Genomic DNA, 13,254 nt, shown 5'->3' with positions numbered 1-13,254 from the left:
AGGAATTTACAAGGTTTTCAAGAGCCCTGTGCCAGGAATCAAAGACAGAAATCAACATATATTTTCTACTTTCTCACAAGGATCCAGTCATTGATTTTGTTTTTTTATAAAGCTCCCAGATGAACTTCATATGAAACCAGAGTTGAGAGCTGCGGGAATATTTGCTAAGTTCATTTCTAAGGTTTGCTACTTCTGAGTCATTCCTATAATGACTGTCAGGTCATTGAAGCTGACTTAGGAATATACCTAAATGAATATCTGATTTAGTCAGTTATCTTGACTCTCCCACAATATCTGATTGCATGCAGAGAATAACACGAATCTGAGAGAAAGTCTACCCTGGTCTGGTCTGTTAATTTAGAACAAATGTCTCTGGGCATAAAAGATTTTCCCCAAGTTATCTTCATTCTTATTCCCTCCCACAGTTTCTTCAATTTGTGTGTTCTGTAATGTATAAATAATGATTGTTGAGAAATAGTTGAGTAAGGTAGAGTAACTGAGTGGTTGGGTGACAGGAAATTCAGCCTTTTACTAGGTTACTTTCTCCAAGAATCTTACTTTCTCCAAGAATCCCCAAGAATCTCCAAGGTAATGTTTATACAACATGTAAATCCATTGTGATTACTGATCAGGTCAATGCACCCCTTTCCCATGATGCTACATGTTCCTACACCGGTTCCTACCAAATGTGAACACAGATCCTTGTGTCCACGCCCCCTGCACTTGGCTTGAATACTTTGAACCTATGCAATGTAAAAGTCACGCTGCTTAAGATTAATATTATCAAAAGCTGTTCTAAATTGAAGGACTCAAGTCCCACGAGAGAAGTTCCCAATGGGTACACGTTTTGTCAAGTGCCAGGTTGTCCTGGCCTTCTTATATCTTCCCACTGAGAGGGGCCTTGAGTATTTAGCACCCTTGAAATCCAGGCTCCTGAAACCCAAAACTTCATATTTCTGTCTTTGTTTCTAAGACCTGACATAAGGATGTGGCATGAAGGAAAGTGAGTCTGACTAGCACAGCTGTTAAAGGAATCCTTTGGTTTGGAAAGAACCATTGTGCAGCACAGATAAATGACACACTTGTAACTACATCAGTAGGTGGCCCTTTGGAAAGGCATTTTGTTTGGCTGCTACTCAAGGACAGATCAGGCTACAGAACATTTCGACTTCCACTGGACTGTTAACCCAGTGAGTCTAGTAGTTGGCAGGGAAATGGAAAGGTATGAGGGGTAGCAGAATAGGCCACCTCCAAATATTCTTTTTTGGCACAAGAATTATCTTAAGCTGTTTATTGTGAGAAAGTGTAGACCAGGATAAGTTCTCAAAGCAGAGTAGAGGTTACACTTTTCTAGGGGAAATTTATATTAGAAAGGGGTCCAGTACAAGAAGTGAGCCATGTCAGGGACTGCTTTCATCTGGGAGAGTCATCTTCATGACAGGACTAATTTCCTTCCACAAACATTTCCTCCTCTCACCTTCTTCTGAATTGCCTTTCCCTCTTTTAAAGCCCTAGATCCCTATCCTTTCCTTAGCCCTGGATAAGCCCCTGGTGGACAGCTGCTTTTTAGTTTCATATTTTTGTGGGGATCCCCTGTGTATGTACATAATTATAATAGTTTTTGTCCTGTTACTCTGCCTTTATAGAGGGGGCATGGGACTAACAGCTAAGAACCTAGAATGGTAGAGGGAAAATTATTTTTCCTCTCTTACACCTAGGATCTAACTTCTTAATCCCAGCCAAATTCTGAATCCCAGTCCCTCAATTTCTATGTCTTCTACTTCTTCAAAAACACCATTACTCTGTGATATTTCAGTGTTTAAGTAAGACAGGCGTGTTTTTAGCTTCCCATTACTTTTTTTCCCCCTTGATCTATGCTTTCTTTTTATGCATTGCAATAGATCATGGGAGAATTGATTCTAAGATACAGTGGATTATTCTCCCTATTATTTTTTTTTAAAGATTTTATTTATTTATTTGACAGAGAGAGATCACAGTAGGCAGAGAGGCAGGCAGAGAGAGGGGAAGGGAAGCAGGCCCCTGCCGAGCAGAGAGCCCAATGCGGGACTCGATCCCAGGACCCTGAGATCATGACCTGAGCCGAAGGCAGCGGCTTAACCCACTGAGCCACCCAGGCGCCCTATTCTCCCTATTATTACTGACATTTAAAACATTATCTGTGAAATACAGAAACCAACAGTAAAGATGTAGGATGCATTGGTTGTCAGTGTTAGAACCTGTGTGTGAAAATACTACAGACAATTTATGAAATATCTGTGCCACCTCTTAATAAACATAGATCAGGGTGTCAAGGGAAATACATAAAAGCCATGAGTAGAGTTTGATGAAATGGAGAATATTCTTGCTCCAAAGTTCCAAAAAGACACAGGGGTGAGAGAAGTGGGCAGAGGCCCCGGGTTGCAGAATAACACCAAAGGATGCCTAAGGGCCAGCTAGTTCTCCTAAGAATGTCAGCAAATGCAATCCAGATTGCTCCAGGCTGGCAATGATGTGAAAGGCATCCCAAACACACACACTCAAGGTCATTACAATGGAGCAGAAAGTGATTTTATTGCTGGGAACAGAATGGAACAAACTTGGGAGAAGTTCCAAGATTGAAAATATGGGGGCCTGAGTCTTTCCTTGCCCCTTTCCCTATTGCCCTTCTCCAAAACACACAAAGCTCCAAAGCAGAAAGGAGCTTTTTGTTGCTATTTGTTTTTGTCCCCAGCTCTGGTCTGGCATCATGGCCCCATAATTCTCTCATTCCCCTCCTTCTTTCTTCTATGGGAATCAACAATGAAAAAAAAAAAAAAAAGACAGAAGGGAGCACAAGAGAACCTGCACCAAGTGTAAGGCAAAGTAATGGGAACCTTAATCTAATCAAACTATCCAGGAGGCTGTGATCTGATACTGTTTAACTGTACAGGAAGCAGACTATTGGGAGGGTAACCTGGCTGAAACTTGTTACATTTAACAAGATAGAACCGGTTCTGGAGAGTAGCCTTGTAGCAGCAGTCACACTGTCCCTCCAGAATGACAGCAGTAAGTCATGTTAATACAATTCACACTCAAGTGGCGGTATTTCTGGCCAGTCTCGCAGTCTGTCTTGGGCAAAAGACAGGTAGCAGCTGTGTTCTGGATGGTGTCGTGCAGAAAGGTGTCTGAAGGCTTACAAGTCTAAGTATAAATATTGACACCACACATTTCCGTCTTGCGTTGGCCAAGACCTGCTCTTATATGCAGAATTTCAAACCCTTGAACCTTTTGAGGTTTGGAGGCCTAGCAGTAAGTGCAATGGCCTCCATGATCCCAGCAGCACCCAGAGGAGAGGAAATGGTCCCAGCAGATCCAGCATCATCTCTTCTGTGTGGGAAGAGGGAAGAAAGTGATAGAATGATAGTAGTAGAAGCAGTTAGAGCAAAATTATCATTCACAACCATTTAGATCTTCATCGAGCCTTTCAAGATTTCTCTTTTTTTTAATTTTTAAAGATTTTACTTATTTATTTGACAGACAGAGATCACAGGTAGGTAGAGAGGCAGGCAGAGAGAGAGGAAGGGAAGCCGACTTCCTGCTGAGCAGAGAGCCCAATGCAGGGCTCAATCCCAGGACCCTGGGATCATGACCTGAGCCAAAGGCAGAGGCTTTAACCCACTGATCCACCCAGGTTCCCCCTTTAAAGATTTCTTAAGTCCATTTTTTATTTTTAGCATCAACTTTACAACATGAGTTTCACACTCTATGAAGGTCCTGAAGCCCAATGAGGAGGTATGTGAGTTACGATGATCTTTCCTCTGACTGGCAGATACCATTTTTCTCTTTGTCCTGTGCTTATGGGTCCAGAATCTTGCATCTTCCCTCCTCCCTCCTGGATAATTTCTCCTCCATCATTTAACCTGGGCCTTCTGGCCATGATCACAGCTCTACTCTCCCCAACCCCCAGGCTTCTCCTCTTACGAGGTCTCCTTGCTGGGGGTCCTGCTGAGGACAGAGGCAGTGGTTACTCCCCGGCTCAGAGACTTTTGTCTGCTTTTCCTCTGCCAGGTATGCCAGTGTAGCCTGCCTGCAGCAGGGAACGGTTCTGACCCCTAGGAAAGAGGAAAGGGTAACCTAGGGCTTGGAAGATGCCCTTCTTGTGCACAATGTAGATGAGACCCACATCCTCCAACTCACTGTTTAAAGCCAGTATCCCTGCAGATGCAGGAAGACCAAGCCTCCTTAAAGGAACAAAGAAGTGATAACTTCCTCAAAGAAATTGTGAGGAAATGATGACTTCCTGATAAGGGTTTGGTTCTTCCTTTTCCATAGGAAGCTTCAGGGTTTTGAACCTCTATGCTTTCAGTTCCTTAGGAGAGAACACCCGAGGTAAATTTGATACAATAGCTGCCAGGTACCTGGTAATGTTGTGAGTTGTAACAGCAGACTCCAAAGAATTATTGATTTATGGGTATGTTGTTGGGCCAGACTCTGGGCTTCTCATGTATCTTGATGTATTTGATCCCAGATCCCAAGTTGTGCCTCCCTGTCCAGAAGAATGCTTATCTCCAGATTTTTCATGGACCTCCCAACAAGTGTCAGAATACCCCTTAGCTTCCTTTCATGTGTATAAGTTGTCCCTCACAGATTCAGGAGTTCATAATCTAATGAGGGAGATGGTCAGATAAATAGAGAAATACACTGTATATTAATAACTGTAAATAGCTCTTTTGGCTGTGGTGGAGGAGGTGCCAGGAGGCTCTGAGGAACTGGTAGATAGAAGGCTCTGACACCTGAACTTATTTTCGGATTAATAAGAAGTTAGGTGAAGAGGATGGTAAGGGCATCCCATGAGGGAACTGCATGTAAGAGGAAGCCAGAAGCTGGTTCCTGGACCCATTCTGAAACCATAAGGATCACTGTAATTTTATTGTTTGTGTGGTACACTTGGGTCTAAGTTGTGTTGTTTCCTACTTAATTATGTGTTACATACTCTGTTGAAAAACTTATTTATTCATTTGAGAGAGAGAAAAAGAGAGAGGGCACGAATGTGTGGAGGGGCAAAGGGAGATGAGGGAGACTCCCCATCCAGCACTTCGTCCTATTGGGGCTCAGTCCCACCACCCATGAGATCAGGGCCTGAGTGAAAACCAACTGGAAGGTCAAATGACGGAGACACACAGGTGCCTCTGTTTTCCTTACTTCTTAACCTTGAGCACGACCAATCATTAACTTTGTCTTTTTACTTCTACTCTGTGGTACCTAATGATTGTAGACACATAACAGATACCAGACAGAAACATGTATCTTGATGTATCTGATCCCAGATCCCAAGTTGTGCCTCACGGTCAAGAAGAATGCTTATCTCCAGATTTTTCAAGGACCTCCCAACAAGTGTCTGGAAACCCCTTAGCTTCCTTTCGTGTGTGTAAGTTGTCCCTTATAGATCCACAGGGCAAGAGGGCAAGGCAGCTTTGGGAATGATCCCCTTCTTTCTCCTTGGGTTGCTCTCTAGACTACACAGCTTCCCTTGCTTTAAATCCAGTGTCTCAGAATTTGGCTTGCTGCACATTGCGTACATGTACAAGTTGGAGTCTGGCAACAGAGACCCATAGTCATGAAGGAGAAAGGCCAGCTTAGGGTATTTGCCTCTTCAGTCTGTTCTTGCTTTTCCACTGGTGCTGTAATACACTTACTTGGAATCTTCTTGTTTTTTGGAGGGCTCACAAAAATGTCTCCTACAGGGACTCCCTGCCTCTAGCCTCTTTTCCTTCCAATCTGTTCTACACATCCCTTCCAGATTAGTACTCCTTGAGCATCAATAGAATAGGAGGACACTCTTGCTCTCAATGTCTTAGTTATCTGCAGGATAAAAATGATGTCTTTTCAGAGCAAAATCACAAGATACAAGGTTAATATACAAAAATCAATTGCTTTCTTAGATACCAGAAATGAACAGTTGAGATTTGAAAAGAAATTTCACATTCGAACCAAAGAGAAATGAAATATGTAGATATGAATCTACTAAAAAAATGAATAAAATCAATATGAGGAAAACTACAAAACTCTGCTTAAGGGAATCAAAGAAAATCTAAGTACATGAGGAGATAATCTTTGTTCATGCTGAAGGAAACTAGACTCTGTGAACCCAAACTATGGCTCTTTGACACAAATAAATATTTTGTACTAAAGGCAGGTAAGAATCCATAAATGCAGGGAAGGCTCTCCTTTTTTGCCTAAAGGCAGGAAATTCTTTTCCTGGAGACAATGTTACCAGCCAGAGGTGGCACCAGAGGAATCTGGAAACAAACCTTGTTATACTAACCCTTTTCTTTCTAGTTATTTCTTCCCCATTTCCTACCCATAAACCAAACCCCTTTATCCTGTCAAGTCTCCAAAATGTATTGTGTCTTTGTCAAAAGGGTATAAAAGCTTCCAGCTCTGGTCGCTATTTCAGGTCTTCATTCCGTTATAGAGGTTCCCATGTACATGTGAAGGTTTAAGTGAATTTGTATGCTTTACTCTTACTTATCTCTGTCAGTTCCATTTTGAGACCCAGTCAGAAACCATAAGAGAGCTGAGGAAGATGGCTTCTTCTCCTACAGTGATATTATGCACTGTGCAAACCCATAGAAATACATAATGCAGAGAATTGATCGTAATTAAATTGTGGACTTTAGTTAGCCATCATCAATATTGGCTCATCAATTATAGGAAAACGACCACCCCAAGGAACATGTTAACAGGAAAACTGTGGGCTGTGCGGGTAGGAAATCAGGTGAGTGAGAAGCACAAGAGAATTTTCTATTTTTTCTACTCAATTTTTCTGTAAACCTAAAACTGCCCTGAAGAATTAAGGCTACTTAATTAGAACCAAACCAAACCCAACCAAGCCAAACAAGCTGTCTGTGTGCCTAGCCCTCATGTATCCTATTCTACAGCCATAAGCCCCCCCCCTTCTCTCCAGTCCCACAACTGGATAGCACCCTGATAGCACCTTAGCCCACTAGCAGAGGTATAGTATCAGATTTTCCCTGTGCCTAACTTGAGTTCCCAACCCTGGCCCCTTTCATCAGAAGTGCCTAAGAGACTCTTAAGAAGGCCTAGGTTCCAGGCCTCCTGAAACAGACTCTGGGAAGGAGGTCTTTTTTGCCTGTTTGTGTTTGATGAGCTCCATGGTGAATCTCTTATCCATTCCTAGTGTAGAACCATTTTTCTTAGCTGACACTGATTTTCACCCAATGTCCAAGTTCCCATGATTGGCCTTCTACCTGATTCCTGAAACAAAGTTTCTACTTTTCAACTGCCATTCAACAGGCAGTTGAATGGCACCAGAAGTAAAGTACAAGACATATTGGGGAGGACACAACTGGAAGAATCTACCTCTCCTCCCTATCTCTCTTAAATTATCCCAAATCTTACAAGTGTAGTGGAGGAATAACATCCATTCCTTCTACCCTTCTATGTTCTCAGTTGGGACTGTATAATGAAACAAACAAACAAACAACAAACAGATTAACAAGCGAAAAGAATTCCCATTTATTTCACATAGGTTTAAGGTGAGAGGAGAGCCTTCCCAAGGAAATAAAGCCCTAAAGAAGTGGTTAAACCTGAGTGTGTGTATGCCAGGTTTGAGGAAAAGTGGAAAGTGGTGGAAAGATGCACTAGAATAAAAGGTACAAGGTAAGTGTACTAACTGGGGGCAACTTAGGAAGATGTCTCTCCATTTTTGCAGATAATGACACTCCTTTCCTCTGGGTGTAGGAAACCCTCTCCCAGGAGGGTTTAATGACCTGCTTCCAGAGAAGGTCAATAAGTCTTTCCTGTACCTGTCCTTTCTCAAATTTCTTCAACTTAAAAGATTGAATTTGCCAAGTTGCCATATTCTGTAATAGCCTGTCCTGAACTCTGTCAGAAGCTGAGTGTGATGTGAATGGACCCTGGCGGTTGGCTTGGTCCTTGGTGCAGCCCTACAATCCTAAAGCAAGTTCAGGGCATTGGATGCATCCATTTTGGGGCCTCTGTTGCAACATGCCTGTGTCTTTTCCAAACTGCTGCCTGGCTTGAAGGGGATTAGCTCGAAGGCCTGCTATTTGGGCTGTTTCTTTCTCTAGACTTTTATATGCTTGCTGACTGCAAAAGTAATGGTGCCAAATTCTTGTCATTGAAAGAACATTAGCATCTTGAATCATACACGATATCAGCCATATTCAGCCTCTTAGAACACTCCCTCTTCCGTGGTTGCTGAGGTCTTTCTGTGTCAGGCACCTGACAAGTGAGTGGTCAGAATAGTGAGTCAGAGACTAAGGCTACCTGATGAGATCCACGTTCCTTTTAAGGTTTAGTTTCATTGTTTCTGCAGAGCTACGGGCCTGATTGTCAAAATGGCTGACACTGAGGAACACTGCAGGAAAGTAAGCAAATAGGCTTCAGATAAAGAGCGCCTACTCTGTACCACGAACTCTCCATCACAACGGTCGTTAGTTGTGTGAAAGGCAGGGGTGTGTGCTTCTGTCTGCTGGGCTGCTGTGGGGTGACACGTGGGGGTGTCCGGGTCAGCTCAAGGTTTCATTGCGGTGGTACTTTTAAGTTTTCTTCCTAACGTCATTGTCTGGACTTTCTATTACCAGGATCTTGCTTACCGACCGAGAAGGGGCTGCAGTGAGGTAGTCTCTTTGACTTTTTCCTTTATAGCTATGGAAATGGTAAGCGTAAATGCAACACTGAGAAATAAATCTGGTAAAAAGGATGTTTTCCTTTGGTCGTTGTTTGTTAGGCCCCAGTTTCTTTTCCAGACGCAGTTCAGTTTTTTATGTCCCTTCACCGTCTTTATCTATTACACAGATTTAAGTATTAAATGTTATTAATATATTTGATGGAATATGATTCAGCCCTCAGAAACATGAAATCTTGACATTTGCAACAACTGGATGGAACTGGAGGACGTTATGTTAAGTAACAGAAGTCATTCAGAGAAAGACAATTATCGTATGATCTCACTGATCTGTGGAATTTAAGACACAAAGCAGAGGATCATAGCGGAAGAGAGGAAAAAATAAAACCAGAGGAAACCAGAGAGGGAGACAAACCATACAGACTCTTAATCATAGGAAACAAACTGAGGGTTTAAGGAGGGGAGAGGGGTAGAGGGATGGGGTAACTGGGTGATGGACATTAAGGAGGGCACATGATGTAATGAGCACTGGGGATTATATGAGACTGATGAGTCACTGACCTGTACCTCTGAAACCAACAATAATTATATGTTAATTAGTTGACTTTAAATGAAAAAATTTAAAACAATAATAAACGAATATATTATTACCAAAAATATAAATAAAAATAAAAGTTTATTGACAGGGCACCTGGTAGGCTCAGTGGGTTAAATGTCTGCCTTGAGCTCAGGTCATGATCCCCGGGTCCTGGGATTGGAGCCCCTGGTCTTGAGTGGTCAGGCTCCCTGCTCAGTGGGATGTCTGCTTCTTTCTTGACCTCTGTCCTTTCCCCCTTGCTCACAGGCTCTCTCTTTCTCAAGTAAATAAGGAAAACATAGACCCCGAATCGCTAAGGAAATGTTGAAAAACAAAAATAAAGCTGGTGGCATCACCTTACCTGATTTCTAGCTTTATTACAAAGCTGTGATCACCAAGACAGCATGGTACTGGCATAAAAACAGACACATAGACCAGTGGAACAGAGTAGAGAGCCCAGATATGGACCCTCAACTCTATGGTCAATTAATCTTGATTAATTTAATCCTCATCAACATTGATCCCAATGCCAAGGGTTGGATGGATTGGGCAGCCCACAAGGTTTGGAGGGGCCTGTGTGTTGAGGTCCAGGGTGGGAGGGCCCTCTTGGGAAGGGGAGCGGAGCAGGAAAGACGTGTGACTTTTTAGCCTGGGTCCCTTCTCCTCATAGTATTCTGAGCTTGCTCACCTGCCCTTTCCTCATAGCTAACAGGTCTTACCTCTTCCCTTCCGGAGATGATCCTTGGACATCTTTTAGCCAGGTAAGTGGTTGTGGAAGGTGGAAGAAGCGGAGGGGACTGACAGGGGCTTGAATGCTTGGAGCAACTTCTTTAGATGGGATAGGATCTGGAGAAGAAAGAAGGCTTCTTCTTCTCGTTCCATAACTGGTGACGTCTCTTCTCAACCCTATTTCTCCCTTTTCTTTCCTTCAGGAGGAGCTCTCTGGAAATTCTGAGTTAGTACAAAAGTACAGAAATATCATTACACATGCACCCAACCTGGAGAACATTGAACTTTACTGGAACAGCTAAAACAAGTGAGTGTGTGGTGCGTGTGTGCGCACGGGGGAGCAAGGTAGAAGCAGCAGCCGCGGGTCACGGGTGGGAGGAGGACAGGGAGATTGGGGAATCACACAGATCAATCACAGGGAGGGCAGGGTCTGCTGCACAACCGGGGCAGCTGTGGGCCAGACCCCATGGGATGAATTGTAAGGAGCTGTCCCCCTTTTTCTTGTTTACTTCCCTTGGGTTTTTGGATTCCCAGAAGAGAGATGATTCCTCTGCCTTCACTGCCCTCTAGCCAGGGACTTGGGTTCCAAGTGGCCGCAGGGATTTGAGGCCTGCGGCCACTTTCCCCTTTGGTTCCCACTTTCAGTTATTAATAGGTGACTATAATTTTTGGAAGGAAGACAGCTTCCTCAGTGAAGGAACTGCCTAAAATTTCTGCTCTTCTTTGAACCCCTTTCTAGTCGCCGAGACCTGAACCTTGAGCGTGGAGGTGCTGTCACCTTCAAGTAAGACTTTAAGAGTAAAGCTTTGTCTCCCTCCCTGGATATTCCCTAGATGCTTACATTCTTTAGAAGAAGGGGAGTGTTTTAACAGGGAATTTTCTCGTCACCTCCCACCTTATCCTAGGAAGCAAATTCCACCTTCTAGTCTTACCCTTTTGGGTTGTCTGGGGGTTAGTGGGGTTCAGAAGACTGTTTGCTCTTTGGAGCTGAACAATTTCCAGCTGCTCTTGTGGGAGGCAGGGGAGGGAATAGTGGGGGCTTACTTTCTCCCTGACACTATGACTCTAGGTGTCCTGTGATGCTGGTGGTAGGAGATCAAGCACCCCATGAAGATGCAGTGGTCAGTAGAAAATTTTGGGGTGGGCAAGGGAGGGTTGGAGTCCTTGGCCGGTGGTCAGAGGGGTATCTTGCCAAGAGGCTCTGTTTGGAACTGGGAGAGCGACTGTGGGGCCCAAGAACAAAATGGGTATGGGGCTGATGGGGAAGGAACTGTCTTCCGGGTCCCTGGGTCCCTTGGATGGGAGAGGCCGCAGGGAGTATAGTGCTATTCATTCAGCTTCCTGCTTACACTAGGTGGAGTGTAACTCAAAGCTGGACCCCATCCAGACCTCTTTTCTCAAGGTGAGTGACCCTACTCCAGGTGCTGCCTGACTCCGGGCCCCACCTGACTCCTGGCCCCCTATCTGGAAACATAGATCTCTCTAGGTTCAGCTTCTAGGCCTTCAAGGTCCCGCACAGGAGCAGGCAGGGTGGATAAAGACCACAAACCCTCGGGGCCTGGAGTGGGGAAGCTAGGGAAGAGAGAACCTTTCCTACCTCTTGGCATGGCTGCTTGTATTTATGTGTGTATCACTTCTTCTGTATGGATGTCTCCATCTCCTGACCAGATGGCCGACTCTGGAGGTCAGCCCCAGCTGACTCAGGTGAGTACCACTGACCTCTATGAGACGGGATGTTAGCGGCACTGAACTATACTCTTTGCCACTCACCCCACCCCTAACCCGCCATGGTCTTGGGCTCCATCTTGGCTTCGAACCTCATCTCACTGTCTGTCCGCCTTTGCTCATCTTATTTCCACAGCCAGGCAAGCTGACCGAGGCCTTCAAGTACTTCCTGCAAGGCATGGGCTACAGAGAGTATGGGGGTCAGAGGCTATCGTGAGAGCAAGAGATTGCTCCACAGGAAGAGGGATGGGCACTGAGTGGGAGGAACCATTTCAGGCTAGTTCTGAACCTTACCACCGTCTGCCAAATCATGGACCCCTTCCTCCCCCACCCACATCCCCATTTGTCACTCTGATCCCCACCCAAGTACCCCTCTTGGAGTTGCCAGCCTCTCTTTCCCACCTCCTTTCTGCCTGCCACTTATGCTTCTGTCTCTACAGTGGCATCATCCTGCATGACTCGCCTGTCACGATCACGCACAGCCTCCCTGACCAGTGCGGCGTCCATTGATGGCAACCGGTCCCGCTCTCGCACCCTCTCCCAGAGCAGCGAGTCTGGGACTCTCCCTTCAGGGCCCCCGGGGCATACCATGGAGGTCTCCTGTTGAATGACCTTTGTTGCCCTGGTGTACGACCCAGCCCTCACCTCCCCCAGCACTAACCTGGGAGGTGCATAGGGCACTGGGCCAGAGTAAGGAAAGATGGGCAGATCATGTGGGGAGATGATCTTGATCTTTGATTGCTACCCTAACCTTGACCTCTAACCTGTGATTCCCCTCAGATCCTGGGAGAGATGTCCTAATATCTCTTAGGGACCCAGACCCCGAAATTATCCCTCTCCCTCATTTTCGTGTTAAGGTGGAGAGGACATGTGTTCCCTCTCCCTAATCTAGGTGTCCATAGACAAGGGATAAGAGGTGGTTGTAGTTGCCCCATGGTGCCTCCATCAGACTCTCCCTACTTATCCCATTGCAAGAGTAGGGGACTTGAGGCTGGGACTCCATTCACCAAAGCTGATACGGCTTTTCATTAACACTTCAGATCTCTGAAGAGTATGGGCCTAAATGAATGTGTGTCAGAGGAGGCTTTCTGGTGGGTTAGTGGTCCTCAGGATGAGATAGAAACATCTGGTATGTGAAATGGAAGTTGGAATGGGAAGTGGTGGGCAATGAACAAGTATGAGGGAAGGGTTGGAGCTGGGGCAATAGGAAGGGGCCTGGGGCCATTGGCTGCACTAACTTTGGTAGTTGTCTAGACAGTGTGTGTCTAGAGTGGGAGGGGGAGGGAGCTAAGCTGGGGCAGGGCTGCTTGGGGCTTGGCATAGGGGTGGGAAGGGCTATCTTGGGGATCGGCTCACACTGTGTTATGTGTGGAAGGGTGCCCTCCTGTGTCCCACGACTTCTGCTGTAACAATAAACTGTAGAGGAACTGAGTGCCATTCTTTGTCTGAGTATGCCTGCATCATGCCCCTTCTCCCCAGCCTACCACCCAACTCACACTCTCTTCTCAGATAGGACCTGGCTCCCTGTCCCTATGTGACTACAGAGTCAAGGGCCCCTAGTTCAATAGGA

General features: G+C 45.2%; 2 protein-coding genes across 3 annotated transcripts in view; one reads left to right on the top strand and one right to left on the bottom strand.

The window, feature by feature from the left end:
• The window catches only part of LOC122893502 (zinc transporter ZIP2-like), a 58,418-nt gene that overhangs the window by 36,782 nt on the left and 8,382 nt on the right, over positions 1 to 13,254 (bottom strand). Inside the window, exon 4 of one of the 2 annotated variants that reach the window (XR_006381639.1) lies at positions 9,950 to 10,181. The gene's annotated coding sequence lies outside the window, so the exon portion shown is untranslated. Of the gene's footprint in view, positions 1 to 9,949; positions 10,182 to 13,254 lie in introns of those variants that run through there. The other variant, XM_044230536.1, reaches the window with a different exon arrangement.
• On the top strand, positions 10,663 to 13,115 carry LOC122893507 (protein NDRG2-like). The gene is made up of 6 exons (XM_044230544.1): positions 10,663 to 10,743; positions 11,029 to 11,080; positions 11,314 to 11,361; positions 11,628 to 11,663; positions 11,821 to 11,872; positions 12,125 to 13,115. Exons 2-6 carry the CDS (start codon positions 11,039 to 11,041, stop codon positions 12,289 to 12,291), a joined length of 345 nt encoding a protein of 114 aa, XP_044086479.1. The 5' UTR covers positions 10,663 to 10,743; positions 11,029 to 11,038; the 3' UTR covers positions 12,292 to 13,115.

This window comes from Neovison vison, chromosome 13 (assembly GCF_020171115.1).
Source record: "Neovison vison isolate M4711 chromosome 13, ASM_NN_V1, whole genome shotgun sequence".
Taxonomy (NCBI): Eukaryota; Metazoa; Chordata; class Mammalia; order Carnivora; family Mustelidae; genus Neogale; species Neogale vison.
This window is presented reverse-complemented; position numbering and strand designations above follow the sequence as displayed.

What these genes read in the sequence shown, in the direction of transcription:
- LOC122893507 (XM_044230544.1), top strand. Translation starts at nt 11,039, where the DNA reads ATGCTGGTGGTAGGAGATCAAGCACCCCATGAAGATGCAGTG. An exon ending in TCCAGACCTCTTTTCTCAAG is followed by an intron (nt 11,362 to 11,627) that starts GTGAGTGACCCT and finishes TCTCCTGACCAG; the next exon opens with ATGGCCGACTCTGGAGGTCA. An exon ending in CCTGCAAGGCATGGGCTACA is followed by an intron (nt 11,873 to 12,124) that starts GAGAGTATGGGG and finishes CTGTCTCTACAG; the next exon opens with TGGCATCATCCTGCATGACT.